Raw genomic sequence first — 17,567 nt, 5'->3', positions numbered from 1 at the left:
TTCCCACATTTAAAATGCATGTACAGTATTTGATAGTTATTGTCAAAAAATATGTGGGCATAGCAGGCTGACTGGGAGAAATATTGTCTCTGATGTTAATGGTGATCATTGCAAATGCAGCAATTGAGTTTCCAGCTGTTATGACTGTTTATCTTGGTGTGAATAGGCTCTAGCTTGTACTATGCCGAGCCTGTATTACGTTTTGTGACTCCTTCTAGAAATGTCTGGACTAACTGCATTTGTATGTCATACTGACGCATCACCTTCTGATGCAAACTACTTCCTACTCTTTGTAGCAACACACATTCTCCATATAAAAAATAAAAAGAGGGTAAGGCAAACACAGCTCCTACACTCATGTGCATGCATGCACTTTCTCTAACATTTCAAGATGTCCTGGGGATCTTTGAAATTTTAAAATATTGTTATATCTGGTATTATGTCAGTTTTATTTTTATTGAAAAACTAAACAAGTGGGAAAATATCCTAGACAATGTCAAAGAAACTTAAATATTTAATGCACGGGACCACATTTGTCACTCGGAATGGGATGGATGTTTGCTTGTAGAATTTAAAATAAAAATCTCATGCAATGTGATACCATCTTGTTGACTTGAACACATTTCTAGTGTTATTTTCCAATATATTTGTTTATAAAAGTCAGTATATGTACTGTAGGTATTGTAGTACACATATGTTCAGTGCAGAGTTTTCTATTAGTATACATGGTTTGATGATCGCTAGAAATATATACAGGCCATTCAGTACAATAAAATCTATCCATTGGTCCTTTCAAACCCAACCCTGCAGTCCTCCTGTAAAGAAAACTCCTGCTGAAGTCTGTGGGAATTTTGTTTGAGTAAGGACAGCAAGTATGGTGCCTTTATGTATACAGCCCATACCAGTAATTAGTAATACCTTAGAAGTGGGCTGGGGATGGATGAGTGATCAGTCTCTTTACTATTTAGTGAAATCTCACATCATATCTAAGTCATTGCATGTTTGGTATATGTCACTACTTAGGTATGTATATTGTGCTGAAAAGTGGTGACACTGTTCTTTCCCAAGACAATGCATCAGTAATACTGCCTTGTAAGTCAGAACATTTTTTGTAAATCCACATGGAATTATTTGCAGTAATCTGATTTCTTGGAAGATCTTACTATGAATATATGTCATGTCAAATTCTACCACTGGATATGTGCATACAACACCCTTTGATGTCACCCATTGATGTGTGCATATCTACAGGCATAATTTTGCCCAGTATATTGTGTGCATGTATGCAAACACCTATGCACATGCTTAACATTATGACTGACAGTAGTCACATTGAGTCCAATGGGACTGCTCATGGTAGTAAAGTTAACTACTTGTGTGTTTGCAGGATTGGGGCCATAGATTGGATTGGAATGGTATAGCATTCTTACACCACATTTGAAAATGTGTCCAAGGTTCTAGTGAATTGTTAAGTTCAATAGATGAAATCCTGGTCCCTTTGAAGTCAATAAAACTTCTGCCATTGATTTCAGTAGATCCAGGATTTTACCTTATATGTCCAGTTGGGGTTCACTTCAGTATGTTGTTATGGTTAGCTCATAAAATGGGACCATTGGCATTTTTTTTAGTTACCTTCTTGCCTAGTTGCTGTATTCAAAAACCTAAGATAAGAACAAGTGTGTGAAAGGGGAATAAATTACTATGGGTCAATTGCTACACATTTTTTAAACAAATAAAAAATTAATATAAAAATCTGACAACAGAATAATATCCTCACATAACTGATGGCAATACCTGTAACAAAACACAAACAGGACTAGATATGCTCTGTACCTAAAAACAGGCCTGGATCTGCCGTCCTTGCTCTGGTAAAACTTTCATCAAGACTAATGACTGCCGGAACAGGCTTGAAAGGATAATGTATGCAGTGAAGTCCTGCCGCTGAATAAGTGGATATCTTCTGAGGACTAAAACTAACGTCATTGGGAGTCTTTCAGTTGACTAGAGTGGACTTTAGATCAGGCTCTCAGAGAAAGGCTAAAGTAATGGAAAGCTAAGCATTCAAGTGGTCTCCACTCTTGTTTTCATACTTATACACTCTGAAAAGTAGAGTTAGTCAAAGTTGTTTGAATAAAACATGTATTCATTGAAATATTCTCCAGTTCTCCCCTGGAAAATGATGAAAATTTTATCAAAACCCTGTTGACTTTTTCAACATTTTTTTCCCAAAACTTTTTTTTGAAATGTTTATCAAAATAGGGTTTTTTTAATCAAAAAGTAGGTTTTTGGTAAAATGGTTAAGAAAACCTGGGTTTTGGTAAATAAAGAAAATTGGTAACCATTGGTAACCATTTTGCCAATGTTTAGAATTTAAAAAATTCATTAAAAATCCCTCAAGTAGATCCATTTTGAAACCTACCAAATGGAAACAACTTTGAAATTTCAAAAATTTGTCATATTTTTCTCATTTTTGACCAGTTCTTCTAACGAGATTATATTTTTACTAATTCAATAGACTATTAGTTAACATTAATGATGATTTTAAAAATATCTAATACCTTCTTAAATACTCACACAATCAGTGAAAATTTAGCTGAGCAATATTTCTTTTTAGGCAGCATCAGTTTTCTCCCTTAGGCCCCAATCCTGCAACAGCGTATGCATGTGACTAATTTAGTACATGTGAATAGTCCTCTTCAACTCAGTGGGACTGCTCACATGTGTAAATTTACTCCGATGCTTAAGTGTTTGCAGGATTGGGGCCTCAGGCACACAGGTGTGCAAGTTAGCGTCATCCTTGTTAATCCAATGCTAGGGAAAGAGAATTGTGAGGATCCACATTCCTTCATTCTGGGGAATCCCCTTCTATTTCTCATTTGACGGTTCTGATGGCTAGACTGGAAACAATCCCCTTCGAAGCTGATGCCAGTGTTGTTTTTTGAACTACCTGACAGTTTGACTGGATAATAAACAACGGCCCAGCTCAAGCAGGTCACCTCCTTGACACAACTGAGCTTCATGATCTAAAGAGTGAGGGACATGAGACTGCTACTCCTGAACCACAGCACATAGTGAATGACTGATGGCAACCAAGCCACAGTATTAGAAGTGGAAAAAAACCCAACCAATCAACCAAAAAAACAAACAAACCCACCACAGGCAGAATAATCAAAAGTATCACTTTTAAAAATACCAGTATTTTGTTTAAATTCTGCATGTAACATGCCATGGGAAGGCCACTTTAGTGAGGCATCTGTCTATAATATGGATTAAAAAATAGTGAACAGAAACAGCATGGAAATACTGATCTTTGCTTTGAGGAAAGAGCTATCACACCAACATTAACAGAAGTGAATGGGAGAAGCAAAAGATGCTGAAGTTATCATGGCTGCCAGTAGAGAATAGTTCTCCCTGATATTGATATTTGGATAATTTGGATGCATGGAATACAGTAACCTCTGAGGACTTGTAGACACTGTGGACCAACATCTGCTCTTTGATGGGCACATATAGTTCCCTTAAAACCAATGGAAGACGTTTTGTGCCAATCTGAGGGACAATTTTGGGCTAATAGTTGCAGTTGGACAAGTCAAAAAAATCAGTTTAGTGATTTTTGTGACTAGAAAGTACAACAATTTGGGGCTGGTTTTATGACAAATTCTTAACAGAACAAGTCTGCATCTCAAATATTGATACTGTCACATGTGGAGTAGAGAAGATGGCTCAATGGATGTGCAAAAATTAGACCTTCCACCAGATCAGTGGTGTATGCGACTTTTTTCAGGAAAAGGGAGAGGAAAGAGAGAAAATGAGAAATATAAGTGGGTTCAATCCAGCTGGGAGCTAGAATAGAGTTATGTTGATATAAATACATTTTTCCTCTTTGAGGGGAAAGACACCTGAAGGAATGTTTGAAATATACAGTGTGCTGGAAACAAAGGCATGGATGTGTTTCATAATGACCTTATTAAACTAAAAGACAGGAGAGAGAAGAAAGAAACTCAAGCACATGCTAAAAACCCTACTTGGTCTCTTTAGCTATTTGCCCCATTTAGCCAGTTTCATTTGGAAGCTCTGTTTTTTATGCTGGAAAACTCTTACTGAATACATAAGATAGCTACAGGGTGACCTAACTAGCAATAAGAATGCTACAGAAATAACTTAATTTTTGCATGTCAGTTCTCTGCAGTCAAACTTCTTTAACATTTTAGACTATCAGGTCAGGAAAAGGTGAGAGGAGGGTGATCTTAGTTTACTCACCCCTTTCAATATTTAGTGTAATTTCTTTTGAAAAATATGCAGTTCAAACATCTAATGAGAACATCTCCTCCTTTCTAATGGACAGTCCTCATGTTATGTTACACACCCTTAGGGGCTTAATGGAGAGAGGCCTGCTTCCACAGGATGGAAAAATTGTTTAATAATGCAATGAAACACAAACTCCTCTCTATCTCCCCCTTTCCCCTCACCCCCCATATTTGAGACCTGTTCTTAGTAATAAGTATTACAATCTTTCTGGAATGTGTCAAATGGATTTTATTTTATAAATTGATATGGATGTTTAAATTTTTAGGATGGAATCCTGCCTCACTGATGTCAACGGGTGTTTTGCCATTGATTTTGATGGGGCCAGGATTTTACCCTCTGTCTTTAATAGAGTGCTGATGTCTCTTTTCACCAGTAACAGAAACTAGGGGCCATCTGGATACTAGACATTTTGTTGGTATAAGCTAACATCTGTGACTCTGCATAACTACTTACTAGAAGAATTTAGTCTTTTACCAAAATAGATAAGGTCACTTAGGGCTTGGTTCTTTTCAAAGAACTTGAAAGTGACTCGTAAAAATGGTGTATCATTCCTCTTCAGTTAGGTACTGAAAATATTCAAGAGTCACTGCTGATATGAACAGATTTCAGAAGGGTAGCCTTGTTAGTCTATAAGTTACAGCTTGGAATTACTTTTGTTAAAGGAAGTGAAAAAAGTGCTAGTTGGGTTGGATGTTTAAATGTTACAAATAATACTGCGGTAACTTTATTCTTGTTTTGCTGACTCTATGAAGAGTATAATGCATAATAAAACTGCACAATTTGACAGATTTAGACAGCTGGCTCATTCACCAGAAGTTCACATTTTGTTAATGTCCACCCACGTTGAATAAGGGAAGATTAGTTGGTAAGGTCAATTTACAAAAATGGTTGTCAGGACATTTTTTTTAATTGTAAAACTTTTTGTGATGGAATTCAGTAAAAAGACTATAGGCAGAAAGCAGTGGAGACAAAGAGCTGCTATTAACCTACAGATGCAGGCTATTGCAGGGTTCATTGCAAGATTTGTCACACTGCTTAGCCAATGAAGTGTTAGTGTGACTAGAAAGGACCACCCTTTTCTGGGGTAAGAGGGCAATTTGGTCTCCATGCTCATTTAATCCTGAGACTTCTTTGAATAGACTGTCACTTGAATCTACATTGTGCAAAATTATGCATGCACTTTTTAATGCAGACTATTGTTCACTAAGCACTCAACCAAGATTTCTCAACCAATTTCCATTTGGCATGAGGTCAGCTAAAACCCAAGTAATCATATATGGAAGGAAAGTGTAGCTTTCTGTTCACTTTAGCCAGTATCTTAACACAGATCGGGACAAATATCAAGCATGCTTTCCTTGCAAATTTCAGATGTATTAAAATAAGAGACTGAAAACATCCATTAATGGAAAATTAGTTACAAGTCACTGTCCTATAAAGGTCATTTTCTTATGGGTGGGAAATCTTGCTGGAATATGTTAGACTGCATTGCTTAAACCACTATCCACTGTTGATACAGGAACAGCAATTTATAGGGCGATGATGGGAACACTGTGGTTGTTCTGTTTTCTCTTTGTAGGTAAGTTTTTCTGTAAGGCAGTAGTACAAAGGAAACCTTATATGTGATAGATATGAATGCTGAGATCTGGCCGCACATGATGGGGGATCAAGGGGCAGGGGCGGATTGGGGGTGGTCCCCCAGTCTGAAGGTGTCTATAGTTAAAATATTAACTAATGCTTTAAAAAACCTGAATACAGCATGTACACCAAATTTATTGATACATTTACAAAAATTAATTTTTTGTTAACTCTTCAAGGAACATTTACATTTAAAACCATATTTGGCAATAATCGTCATATAACGTTTTTACAAATGACATTTTATGTACCCAAGATTTGCTAAAGTGAGCTCTTGTCCAGTGAAGTTCCATTCAGTGTGAAATCTGTAACAGTCTAATCATGTATAATCTGGGCAATCCTGTTATAGTGAAAAGCACTTTTATAAACATTTTTATGGTATGCTGGAATTCTACAAAGATTGATTGGTGGTTGCTTTTTCATCCGTTGTAAAGGAATACATGTTGACACAAGGATACATTTCTAAATTAGATCCACAACACATTTAAGAGTGTTTGCTCTCTCATTCCCCGTCATTCCAATTAAGTTGGTGAAAAATGTAACTTTAGTATTTTACAGGACATGGCAAAGCTGTTTCATCTAGGTGATGTCTATATTATAAAAATAAAATAAAATAATATAAATATGTAACATGAACCCAGTGCCCAATGTTAAATAAAATATATGATAAAAAGCAGACCTTCTAGGATGACTGGTTTTGAAATACGCTGATATAATTTAATTATTAAACACTTGAAACAGTTTTGATATTAAGTTGTGATAACCAGATTTCTGCATCTATGCCAGATAAAGAAGTAAGTGCATAACATTCTGTAATAGAGATACATTGATGAAGGTGAAGGTTACAAGCTTACAATTAATTGCCTATTTAGGACTGCATTAAGGAGTTTAGAAATATTCTCTCATAGTGTAGTTCATTTCACCTTAAAAACTGTTATAACTAAATTTAATGAAATCCAGCAGTTTGTACGGTAATGTTTCAAAACTCCTCCCTTTATTGTTATAATCAGATAGTTAAAGACATAAAATTGCTGGGATGTCAAAGAATCCATTATGACACCATAAGAGTCCTTTGATGAAAATGTGGTTGAAGTGGAATCACTGTGTAAGCTATTTCACGTGAAGAAATATATTTCAGAAATTCCACTAGTTATGCAACCACACTTATGATGGGGTTTTGTGTGTGTTGTACATCTATACAGATGTATGGATATATGCACACATGAAAAAAAAATTATCTGCACATGTCTGGAAATTATAGTTAAATTAATAAAAGTAAATTGAATCACCGGTGTTTATAGCAGGATAACCGTCCTTTTAAAATGACAGAATTCAAAATAAATGCCCGTTGAAAATGTAGTATCCAAATAGTCCCAGAAACTATACAATGTAGCTGGTTAGATCCAGCAAATAGGATGTCATGTCTATAATCTGATCAAGAATACCTGCCCTTGTCACTCTTCGGATGTTTCTATCCACTTGTTCACACTGGGGGCCAAGATATCCTTTTTTACACAAGCACTTATTGGGTCTTACACAGACACCTCCGTGTCGACATGCTGGATCACATTTTGCTGTGGGGGAAAAAATATTCTAATTCATGTTGAGAATCTTACTAAGAAATAAAAAAATCAAAAGCATGCACATGACATGAGAGCTACTTAGCGCCAGTGACTGTGATGATAGGATAAAAAAAAATTACAAGTACGGAGTATGAAGACCAAACTGGTGCTAAAAAAAAAGTTGCAGAATGGATACCCAGAACTGTGAAGGAAATAAATACTGTTTTCGTGCTCCTAAGAGGACCTCACAAGTAATGGACTGTGAAAATAAATAGCTATTTGACTTATGGCAAAATTTTCAAAAGCGTTTAATTGACTTAGGCGCCTCGGTCTCATTTTCAAAAATGACTTAGGCACTTGGAAATCTAGGGTTCAGGTATATAAAGGTATTTAGGCATTGCTCTCCCTGGCTTAGGTGCCAAAATCTCATTTTCAAAAGTGACTTAGGTGCTTTAGCACCTAAGTCCCATTGACTTCCAGTGAGACTTAGGCATCTATGTCAGTTAGACATTACAATGCTGAGCAAAGCAACACCTACATACATTTAAAAATCTGGCCCAAAGTCACTTTTAAAAATGGGATGTGGGTTCCTAAGTCACTTAGGCCAACATTTTAAAAGGTATTTAGGTCTTGCAGTGCTCCTCATAGCAACACCTAACTGATTTAGGAGCTTACATCTCATTCTTAAAAGTGATTTAGTCACTTAGCAGCTTAAATCCCATTGACAGTCAATCACTAAATACCTTGAAAAATGTGGGCCTGAGGTACTTTGTGTCTCTTTAAAACAGTGGTCCCCAGCCTTTCTGTGGGAATAGCACATTCCTATTCCCAACAGACTGTGGCGGGCGCCAAACACCCTGTCGCCGAAATGCCGATGAGAAACAGCAACGCTTCTTGGCAGCATTTCGGCAGGCGGTTCTCAGATGGCCGCGGGCGGAGGCGTCATTTCAGTGGCGTGGTGTCCTGGCGGCGCACACAACTGCCCCAGCGCCATTGCGCCCGCGGGCACCACGTTGGGGACCCCTGCTTTAAAAGATACCTGAATATTTACCACTGCAATTCTTTATTACTCAGTTTTTTCAGTTTTTTAACTGTAAACATTATATTGAGTTCCAACTAATATTAGCCAAACCAACTATAAATAACTGCAATTGTATAACGTCTTTTAGCCCTTTGTTTGGGATGGACAGTATTATGATGAAAATATTCAGATGTTTTTGTCATGATGATGCCACCCTGATGATATTTAATGATGTCTAAGACAAAATAGATGAGTAAAAAGTCAGGTCTCTTGGTTTGCATTACTAATTTCTATTTTTCACTGTAAGGCCCTCTTAGAACCAGATTATTGCCTCCCAGTTATTTACTTTTATTATTTAGAATACGTTAGTGGTGCAAGGTCCCATGCAGGGATCTAAGCAGCATTGCTAAGTGTAGTCTGACATGTAGTAAAGAGAGAATCCTTGCTCTTTCCTAAGTTGCAGGTACTGGACTATATCAATCATCCTACACCCAACCTGCGAGAAGGGGAGAGATGATTAAGCACCCCATTAGATTCACAGCGGAGTGCTTCTTCCTGGAGCTCCTTTGGGCAGGGAAAGTGAAAAGAGTACTGTCCAGAGTACAGACTTGCAGAATTTAGGGCTTCTGTGCAGAGGGTCTGCCTTTTTGTGCTGCTCTATGGGATTCTCTTCCCATCTAGTGCTGTGCTGCCATCATCTGTTTTACTTGCTTTTTATTGTATACCCACATCCTTGTCTGAGCCATCATTGACATCAGCTCAGCTCTGGGATTAGGGTTTGTTCATTAACTTTTGCTTCCTTTGATGACACACCCAGAGTAAAGTTACTGAGTTCCAGAAAAAAGTTGGAACATAGATTTAAAAAAAAAGGCTTGGCAACAATTTGACAGCTTTATAACCCAGAGAATTTCCCCAGTGGATTATAAACATTTTACAATTATCAGGTATATCTTGTGCTGAAATATTTATCAAATTCTCTTTAATCAACATATTAACTAGAAAGAAAAGGAGGACTTGTGGCACCTTAGAGACTAACCAATTTATCTGAGCATAAGCTTTCGTGAGCTACAGCTTACTTCATCAGATGCATGCAGTGGAAGTGAGCTGTAGCTCACGAAAGCTTATGCTCAAATAAATTGGTTAGTCTCTAAGGTGCCACAAGTCCTCCTTTTCTTTTTGCGAATACAGACTAACACGGCTGCTACTCTGAAACATACTAACTAGAGTCACTGTATCTTATAGGGAAAAATAAAATAAAAATGCAAAGGCATTTTAATAAAAGACCACATCAAACTGGCTGACTTTAAAGTATGCAAAAGAATAATTGAAGGGACAGATCCTGCAGCCCCTTCTGAGCAGGTAACTCTTATTTAAGTCAGTGGTAATTCTATGTGGGGGGAGACTGCAGGGTCAGGGATTTAGGACCAGATTTTTCAAGGTACTGTATTTAGTTGCCTCATTCCCTTTGATTTCAGTGAGAATAAGTCACCTACATGTCTCTTGAAATCTGATTCCTAATTTATATTACTAGAATTTCCTTTGTATTTTACAACATGGTTGAAAGGTAAAATAGGAGTATATTGTAGTCTACACTATTATTGCCATTAATTAATGGAACTCTACATGCTGTACTTAAGGATCTCACATTGTAGCCTTAAATATTACTTATTGTAGATTTTTCATCTAGAGTCTTCTACTTCACACATCACCACAGTATCAAAGCGCCTGTTTGTTCTGTGCTTCTAGAATCTACAGTAAATTTGCTTTATCAGAGATTTTATCTCAGCAAGTCATTAAAGGCAATTTTTGGGGGAGGTAATTGCTATTTTCACTCATTGCCATGAATCTAAATACTAACCAGTTCTGCAGAATTCTCCTTCCCAGCCTTGATTACAGCAGCATTTTCCAGTTGGAGTGCAGTGCCCATTCCGACAATGCCTTGAGCATTCAGACGTCAATATCTGTGCAGACTGAGCTGTTCTTTTGCATTCTTCAGGGACTAAAGGTCTGTAGAAAAATATGCAAGCCAATTACTTATTTAAAATCAGGGTCAAGGGGAGAGAATGCTTTCACACGTGAAATAAAAAAACTTGCTTTTTTCTCTTTTTCCTCTAAAGAATGCAGTTTAAAATGCCCATATAGAAAAGCTTAGTTTTGTATAGAAAACATGTGAATACTGTAAGTGAAAACAAATCTCTTTTCACATAAAAGGATTATAAGAATACTGTCAGCTGAAATCTTTTCAAGACCTTATCTTGAATCATATAATTCCTTTTCCTGCATTCAGACTGTCACTGTTGACAGTGAACATGGAATGCAAACTGTACTTTTTTCTTAATAAAGGCCTACTCCTTTTCTCATTGGTAACTGTCACAGTTTCAGGGTAACTTCACCTGTATTCCCCCTCCATGGTCCTTAAAGGATACCCACTTAGGGTTTGTGGTTCCCAGTTATGAGCTCTCTTGGGTGGTGACTTGTGTGTGTGTCTCTCTCTCTCCTGACCAGTGGTTTTAAGGCTGCACTGCTCCCTGCCTTTCACTGTGATATCCCGGCCTAAAGGCCAGCCCCTGTGCTTTTCTTTCTTCCTAAGGGCTATGATCACCGTAATGCCAGCAGTTACCACATAGCTCTTTCTAAGCAAGCACATTTATTCTTAAGGTAAAAACTTTAAATGGAAAGCATATAAAAATAATACAAGTTCCTATGCACATGCTAAAAGCTTGCTAGAGGTCATCCATCAGTCTTACTGGGCCATAGTAGGCCAAGTCTTTCCAACCCTTCCATAAGGGTTGGGGGTTCCTGGGACAGAAGGTCCTGTCCATCTGCTGGATCAGAAAGAAGACCCTGAGTCCATTGAAACCCAGACTTTTGATACCACAAGCCATTTCTTTGTCTATTAGTTTCTGGGAAAAGCAGTTTGAACTAGAATATGCAAGACTCCTACAGGGTTGGTACCTCACTGGAGGTGTTTACAATCTGAGTGATTCACCGTAATCACCTCTCCCCTGTTCTTAGTTCCTAGAGGAGCTGTGGCAATCCTCTCTCCAGGCATTGCATACAATCCCTGGCACATAGTAAGTAATACATAATCTACTAATACACTTAACGCAATATGGTCTCCAAAGATATTGCATGTGGTTGCAATATCTGTCACATATATCAATACAAGTTTTGCCATTGACTTCAGTGGGAGCAAGATTGGGTTCTAAGGGAATAGTTATTTTCTCATAACCATCATTCAAAGAAGGATGAGACATTTTATGTTCTTAGCAAAATACAGTACAATGCATCTTTGTGTGCAGTGTTGATGGAGCCGTGTCAGTCCCAAGATATTAGAGAGACAAGGTGGGTGAGGTAAATCTTCTATTGGACCAATCTCTTTTCTGTTCTCTCACCAACAGAAGTTGGTCCAATAAATGATATTACCTCACCCACCTTCTCTCTAATGCATCATTTCATACAAACTGTCTTCTAAGGTATTATTCAGAATTAAACAATATGTATTGAGACCACATATGAAGGCAGCACAGAACACCAATGCTCTGAGAGTTGAACTGCCTCCTGAGAAGCTTCCCTGGTGGAGCTCAAGAATTTGATTTTATCTTAAAAGGCCCTAAATAGTTTTGGAACTGTTTAGCTAAGAGGCTGCCTCCCTCCCTGGGCCCGTACTGCCACTACTGAGATCAGCAGCAGTGCTTAAGTGAGCTAAACATCCTCAGTACTGGAATTCACTTTCCACACTTAGTCTGTTGCAGCCTGGAATTCTTTCACGTGCACTGCAGAGTTCATCTTGTCTCAGAGCCATTTGGAGAAGTTGGGGTCCATAAGGGGAGGAGCTGGAGGCTGAATGATGATTTAACTAGGGTACCATCATATGGCAGGGTTAGTAACTTTCATTTTTGCGGGACTGTCTTTGATTTGGAACAATTGTATTTATTTAATATATATCCGACAAAGTATTTTATTGAACACTTTAGGTTTTTAATTATGTGGTTTAAATTTTAAGAGCTGCCTAGATTTCCGTGTAGATACTTGACAAATCAATACAATTTACACTTAAATAATAATGGGCGAGGAGCCGAGAAAAAAGTATAGGAAAGGAACAAAAGGGATTTTTGGACAGAACTTGAAAGAGATTAAGGGATTTTAGCAGATTCTCACCAACAGTGAGAATAAAATAATAGTTGTGTGGCGAGAAAGAGAAAGCTGCCACGAGGTGAGTGTATGGAATTGGAAGGGCAGTAGAGAGAAATAAGGTAAGTTGGAGGGCTAAGAAAATTTAGAACAATTCTGAACTGGATGTTGAAATGAATCAAAAAGCAGTGAAGTTCAAGGAGATTAAAGTAGGGGGAGACACCTAGAGAAAATTCCATAATATGGTGGAAAGAGGGAGGCATACTGAGTGGGGGAGAGGGCCAGGATTTATAGATGGAGAGTGGAACACCTGGATCTTTAGGAGGTGAGGGAATACAGAGTTAGTGGTGGTTTTGGTAAGGGATGAGGAAGATGGTGGAGTCTGGTGAGGAATATCACATGTATTTCCAATAAGGCAAAACATTTAAGAGAAGGTTAGACAAACACCTGTCAGGAATGGTCTAGATAATACTTATTCCTGCCATGAGTGCAGGGGACTGGACTAGATGACCTTTAGAGTTCCTTTCCAGTCCTATGATTCTATGATTTTTAAGGGAGCCCCGTATTAAAATTTTGGCATTGCATAACTGTCATAGAAGCACAGTAGTTAAAGGCCCAGTAGTTCACCATGTACATTGCCCTGCCAGTCCAAGTTTGTACAATTTTAGCTCACTATTACATGTCTAAAGCAATGGGGTTTCTGTCACTTGTCCTTTTTTAGATGTTTTAGCCGAAATCCTATAGTGCCATCCTTTACAGGGTGCAAAGGTATATTTTACACAAATATACTAAATATTTAAAATTATAGTGATAACTAAAGGTTATTTTATTACTCGGTAGGAAAGATAGATTATATAGACAATAATGGGATGTTAATGAATTTCCTTAGAGCAGAGGTACCAAAGATAAAGGACTTCAATCGCTGATGGTCTCAGCCTTTTTGTCTTTACTCTTTTCCTCCTCTTCCTGATTAACAGTATAACTTGTTGAAACCTTAAACTTCCACTGGTCCTGCTTTTGTGTGTCTTGTCTGTTCAGAAACTTGGTGTTAGTCCTGCTGGGTGACTTTTTCCTGTAGGTGCTCAGATACTCCAGGCTAGAATCTATCTCTGCCTCCTGTTTCTGTTGGCTTTTCCTCTAGTGAAGTGCCCGGTTTCTGATTTTTACCTACAGAGAGCACTCTGAATGGAGGTGTTTTATGTCGTGTATTATGACTCGTGCAGCCATTTTGCAATATCTAACAATATCACTGCTGCATTCTACAACTTCCGTTTGACACGCCAGGGTTTTTTTTTTTTTTGCCTTGTATGTTCATAATTGAATCAAACTTTGCTGTAGTTTTGATACCAGTGTAAATGGAGAATTCAAGCTGCATGCAATTCAGGGAATCCATTATTTATTTATCTTTTTATTTATTTTTATCTATTGTTTTAGATTTAAATAGTATTTAAAAAGCCCTTACAAAAAGTGCTAGGCACTCTGGCAACTGATAAGTCTTATAAGAACATAATATTCATCACACAATACATTAAAAAGTCCTACAGAATATAGATTCAGAGGAATCTTTTCCAGTGATAACGCAAACCAAGCTGCAGAATTTCCTAGTATTTCCTACACAGTTCAAGTGTTGTTATTTATTATTTATTTAAGTGTTGTTATTTATTATTTATTAAATATGGTTTTAATTTTAATTTGGAAATAACTGTAACTATAGATGATCTGTTCACATGTCATATGGCTTCAAACATCCATTCCATTGATATGTTTTTTTTATAAAATTCCATGCACCACCACAGGCATCTTGTGAAACATGTACATGTAAGTCTTTTGCTTTTCTTGTCAAAGAACAGATGGAGCCCACCACCTATATAACGAATAACATAATTTCATAGGAAATGCAGGCTTGATGGTATGCAAAGAGACACATATTGTTGTCATATCCTTAATTTTTCAGTTGCCTCTGTATTTTTAATTTAAATAACCATCTTTAACGTTGTATTAGCATCAGTTTTAGCACTTTATTTCCTAGTATTTTTCTTGAGGGAATCACTCTGAAACTTTTATTTGAATGTTTGATCTCTTATTGTACATTCATGGTGTACTTTTGAATTTATTTGAGCTATATTGTGACCCACGCTAAGAAACTTTCAGGTGCCTTGAAGGGAGTATGCACTCACTTGATGGATTGGGACTAAATGAGTGCCGCGGTGTTTGGCAGCTGGGTGAGGTGGATTTGTTAATGAAAAGGGGAGGGGATGAGATCCAGAAGTGATGCCAGTGGTGGGGAAAAAGAAAAGGAGGACTTGTGGCACCTTAGAGACTAAAGAATTTATTTGAGCATAAGCTTTCGTGAGCTACAGCTCACTTCATCAGATGCATTTTCATACATATCGCTCGCTGGAAAATTGGTGAGTGGGTTTGATTATCGGGGAAGAATTTAGCAGCTGGGGGTTGGTGGGATTCTCACTGAGAGAGTTTAATTTCTGGGACAGCCATAGGCTTGGTATTAAAATGGGTAAGTTGATTTTTGGAATGGGAGCATGCTTGAAGAGGGAGTCTGGGTGGGATTGGTTGTACAGCAAAATTACTTAGATTAGTGAAGACTGTAAGGAACTCCCAAAGGATCTAAAAAGCTAGGTAAATGGGTAGCATGATGGCAAATGAAATTCAATGTTGGCAAATAGAAGACAATGCATGTTGGAAGAAATAACTTGAGCCCCTCATACACATTCTTGGGTTTTAAATTAGGAAAAAGAACATGGTAGGTTTTGGACAGCTCAATGAAAACTCAGCCGAATCAAAAACAAATATGCTAGGATTCATAGGGAATGGGATGGAAAACAGTACTGAAAATGTTATAGTGTTCTACAAATCAATGCTATGTCCTTATCCTGAATACTGTCTTCTACTCTAGTTGCCCTATCTAAAAAAAAAATAAGAATTAATAGTGTGGAGCCTGATGCTCAAAATTATTTCAAGGTCTGGAACAATATTCATGTGCGGAGAAAATGAAAAGATTAGGATTGTTTAGAGAGGAATGAGAGCGAACACGATGGAACTATACAAAATGGGCCTGTATGGACAGGGTAAGTTGAGCACTCCCGTTGACTGTTTCTCATAGTGTCAAAAGAAGGGGGCATTCAAGGAAAAAAATTAAACTGGTAAAAGTAATTACTTTTTGTACAATGTACAATTAGCCTAGTGGCAATCATTTCAACAGGCTATCGCTGAAGTCTGATCTTAGTAGGATTTTAAACAAGGATTAGGTATTTATATGGATAATGGCAGTCATAGTAGTAAAATATAGTACGATGCATAGAGTATCAGGTTGCAGTTTAATAAAGTCCCTTTTCTGAGTAAAGTGCATTTTAAGGGCTTAATATTAAACAAAAGCATAATTTGTGGTGGCAGGAGGAGGGGTGATAAAGGAAAATCTGCTAGTGCACAGGCAGGGTCTTGGTAAAGAGACTTCCCATAGCCTCTTTTTAGTGTGCTTAATTTCAGATAGACACAGTGGGCTAAATTTTCCAAAGGCGTCTCAAAATTGTGTGCTTTAATGGCTGGCTTGCATGTATGAATGAATCATGTAAAAATGAAGATGTGCTGACTTATCTGAGAAATATTTTGAAGTAAAGAATGACCATACAAATGACAGAAACTGAACTCAGAGCTTTTATTTGTGAAAATATTCATGAATTGATTTTTTTATTTAATCAAACAGCTTTATCTATGTTAGCACTGGTAGGTAAATTCTGTTGTCTTAGTATTCTACTAATGTGGTAAAAATAACAAGGATTCCTTGTGGCACCTTAGAGACAAACAAATGTATTTGGGCATAAGCTTTCATGGGTTAGAACCACTTCATCAGGTGCATGGAGTGAAAATACAGGAGCAGATATAAATACATGAAAGGATGGGGGTTGCTTTACCAAGTGTGAGGTCAGTTTAACGAGATAAATCAATTAACAGCAGGATACCAAGGTAGGAAAAATAACTTTTGAATTTGTAAGAGAGTGGCCCATTACAGACAGTTGACAAGAAGATGTGAGTAACAGTAGGGAGAAATTAGTATTGGACAAATTAAGTTTAGGTTTTATAATGACCCAACCACTCCCAGTCTCTATTCAGGCCTAATCTGATGGTATCCAGTTTGCAAATAAATTCCAGTTCTGCAGCTTCATGTTGGAGTCTGTTTTTGACGTGTTTTTGAATGTGGTGGAAATCATGTATTTTATATGAACTTAAGCCTGTTTGATCACTTACGCAATTTCAAATATTTCTCTCTATTGTTGACACTTGTGAATAAAACTCTGATTTTTATTCTAATATTAATGATCAATAAACTTGTACTTGTCATGCTTCATCAATATTGATCACATCACTAGTTACTTGGGCTGGAGTGGAAGGAAAGATGGCAAAATTCATGTTGGCAAAGTGCCTAGTGACCAGATTAATAAAAAGGCAGGTGAAACAAAACCCTGTTATGATTGTTGAGTTGTATGTGAAAAAACTTACCAATACTCCTTATGTATATCATGGGAAAGCCCAAAAGCATTCCTCAAGATCAGAGCACTGCTGAACATGTACACACATGAACATATAAGCGAGAGTTCCTGCCCCATAGAACTTACAATTTATGATATTCAAATCTTTAAGGGCAGAACGTTTTCAGGCACAGAACAATTGTTTTAAACTGGATCCCACAAAGGTAAAATTAGTTCTGGAACTGACTGAGGGCCTGATCATGCCAACACTTAAGCATGTTTGTAATTTTGCTCACACACGTAGTTCTTCTGTGTCTCCTGACATAGAACATGGAGAATGGGGCAGATGTAGAGAATAGATGGGGATCCATAAAGTTATTGACCTACTGTCCCTTCTTGGACTCAGGACCAGATTAAGGTCAG

The 17,567-nt window shown here is 37.4% G+C and overlaps 2 protein-coding genes across 4 annotated transcripts in view; one reads left to right on the top strand and one right to left on the bottom strand.

Moving 5' to 3' along the window:
- The window catches only part of ANAPC10 (anaphase promoting complex subunit 10), a 211,338-nt gene that overhangs the window by 171,324 nt on the left and 22,447 nt on the right, over positions 1-17,567 (top strand). The gene's annotated exons all lie outside the window — the stretch shown is intronic.
- The window catches only part of HHIP (hedgehog interacting protein), an 86,642-nt gene continuing 75,207 nt past the window's right edge, over positions 6,133-17,567 (bottom strand). The window contains exons 12-14 of one of the 2 annotated variants that reach the window (XM_084625656.1): positions 10,385-10,533; positions 7,389-7,517; positions 6,133-6,533 (exon numbers count right to left, since the gene is read on the bottom strand). In XM_084625656.1, coding sequence (XP_084481782.1) covers positions 6,523-6,533; positions 7,389-7,517; positions 10,385-10,533 — 289 coding nt within the window. In that variant the 3' untranslated portion in view covers positions 6,133-6,522. Of the gene's footprint in view, positions 6,534-6,629; positions 7,518-10,384; positions 10,534-17,567 lie in introns of those variants that run through there. The other variant, XM_084625655.1, reaches the window with a different exon arrangement.

The sequence above is a fragment of the Lepidochelys olivacea genome, assembly GCF_965140295.1.
Source record: "Lepidochelys olivacea isolate rLepOli2 genome assembly, chromosome: 4".
NCBI lineage: Eukaryota > Metazoa > Chordata > Testudines > Cheloniidae > Lepidochelys > Lepidochelys olivacea.
The sequence above is the reverse complement of the archived record's forward strand: the minus strand, read 5'-3'. Positions and strand labels throughout refer to the sequence as shown.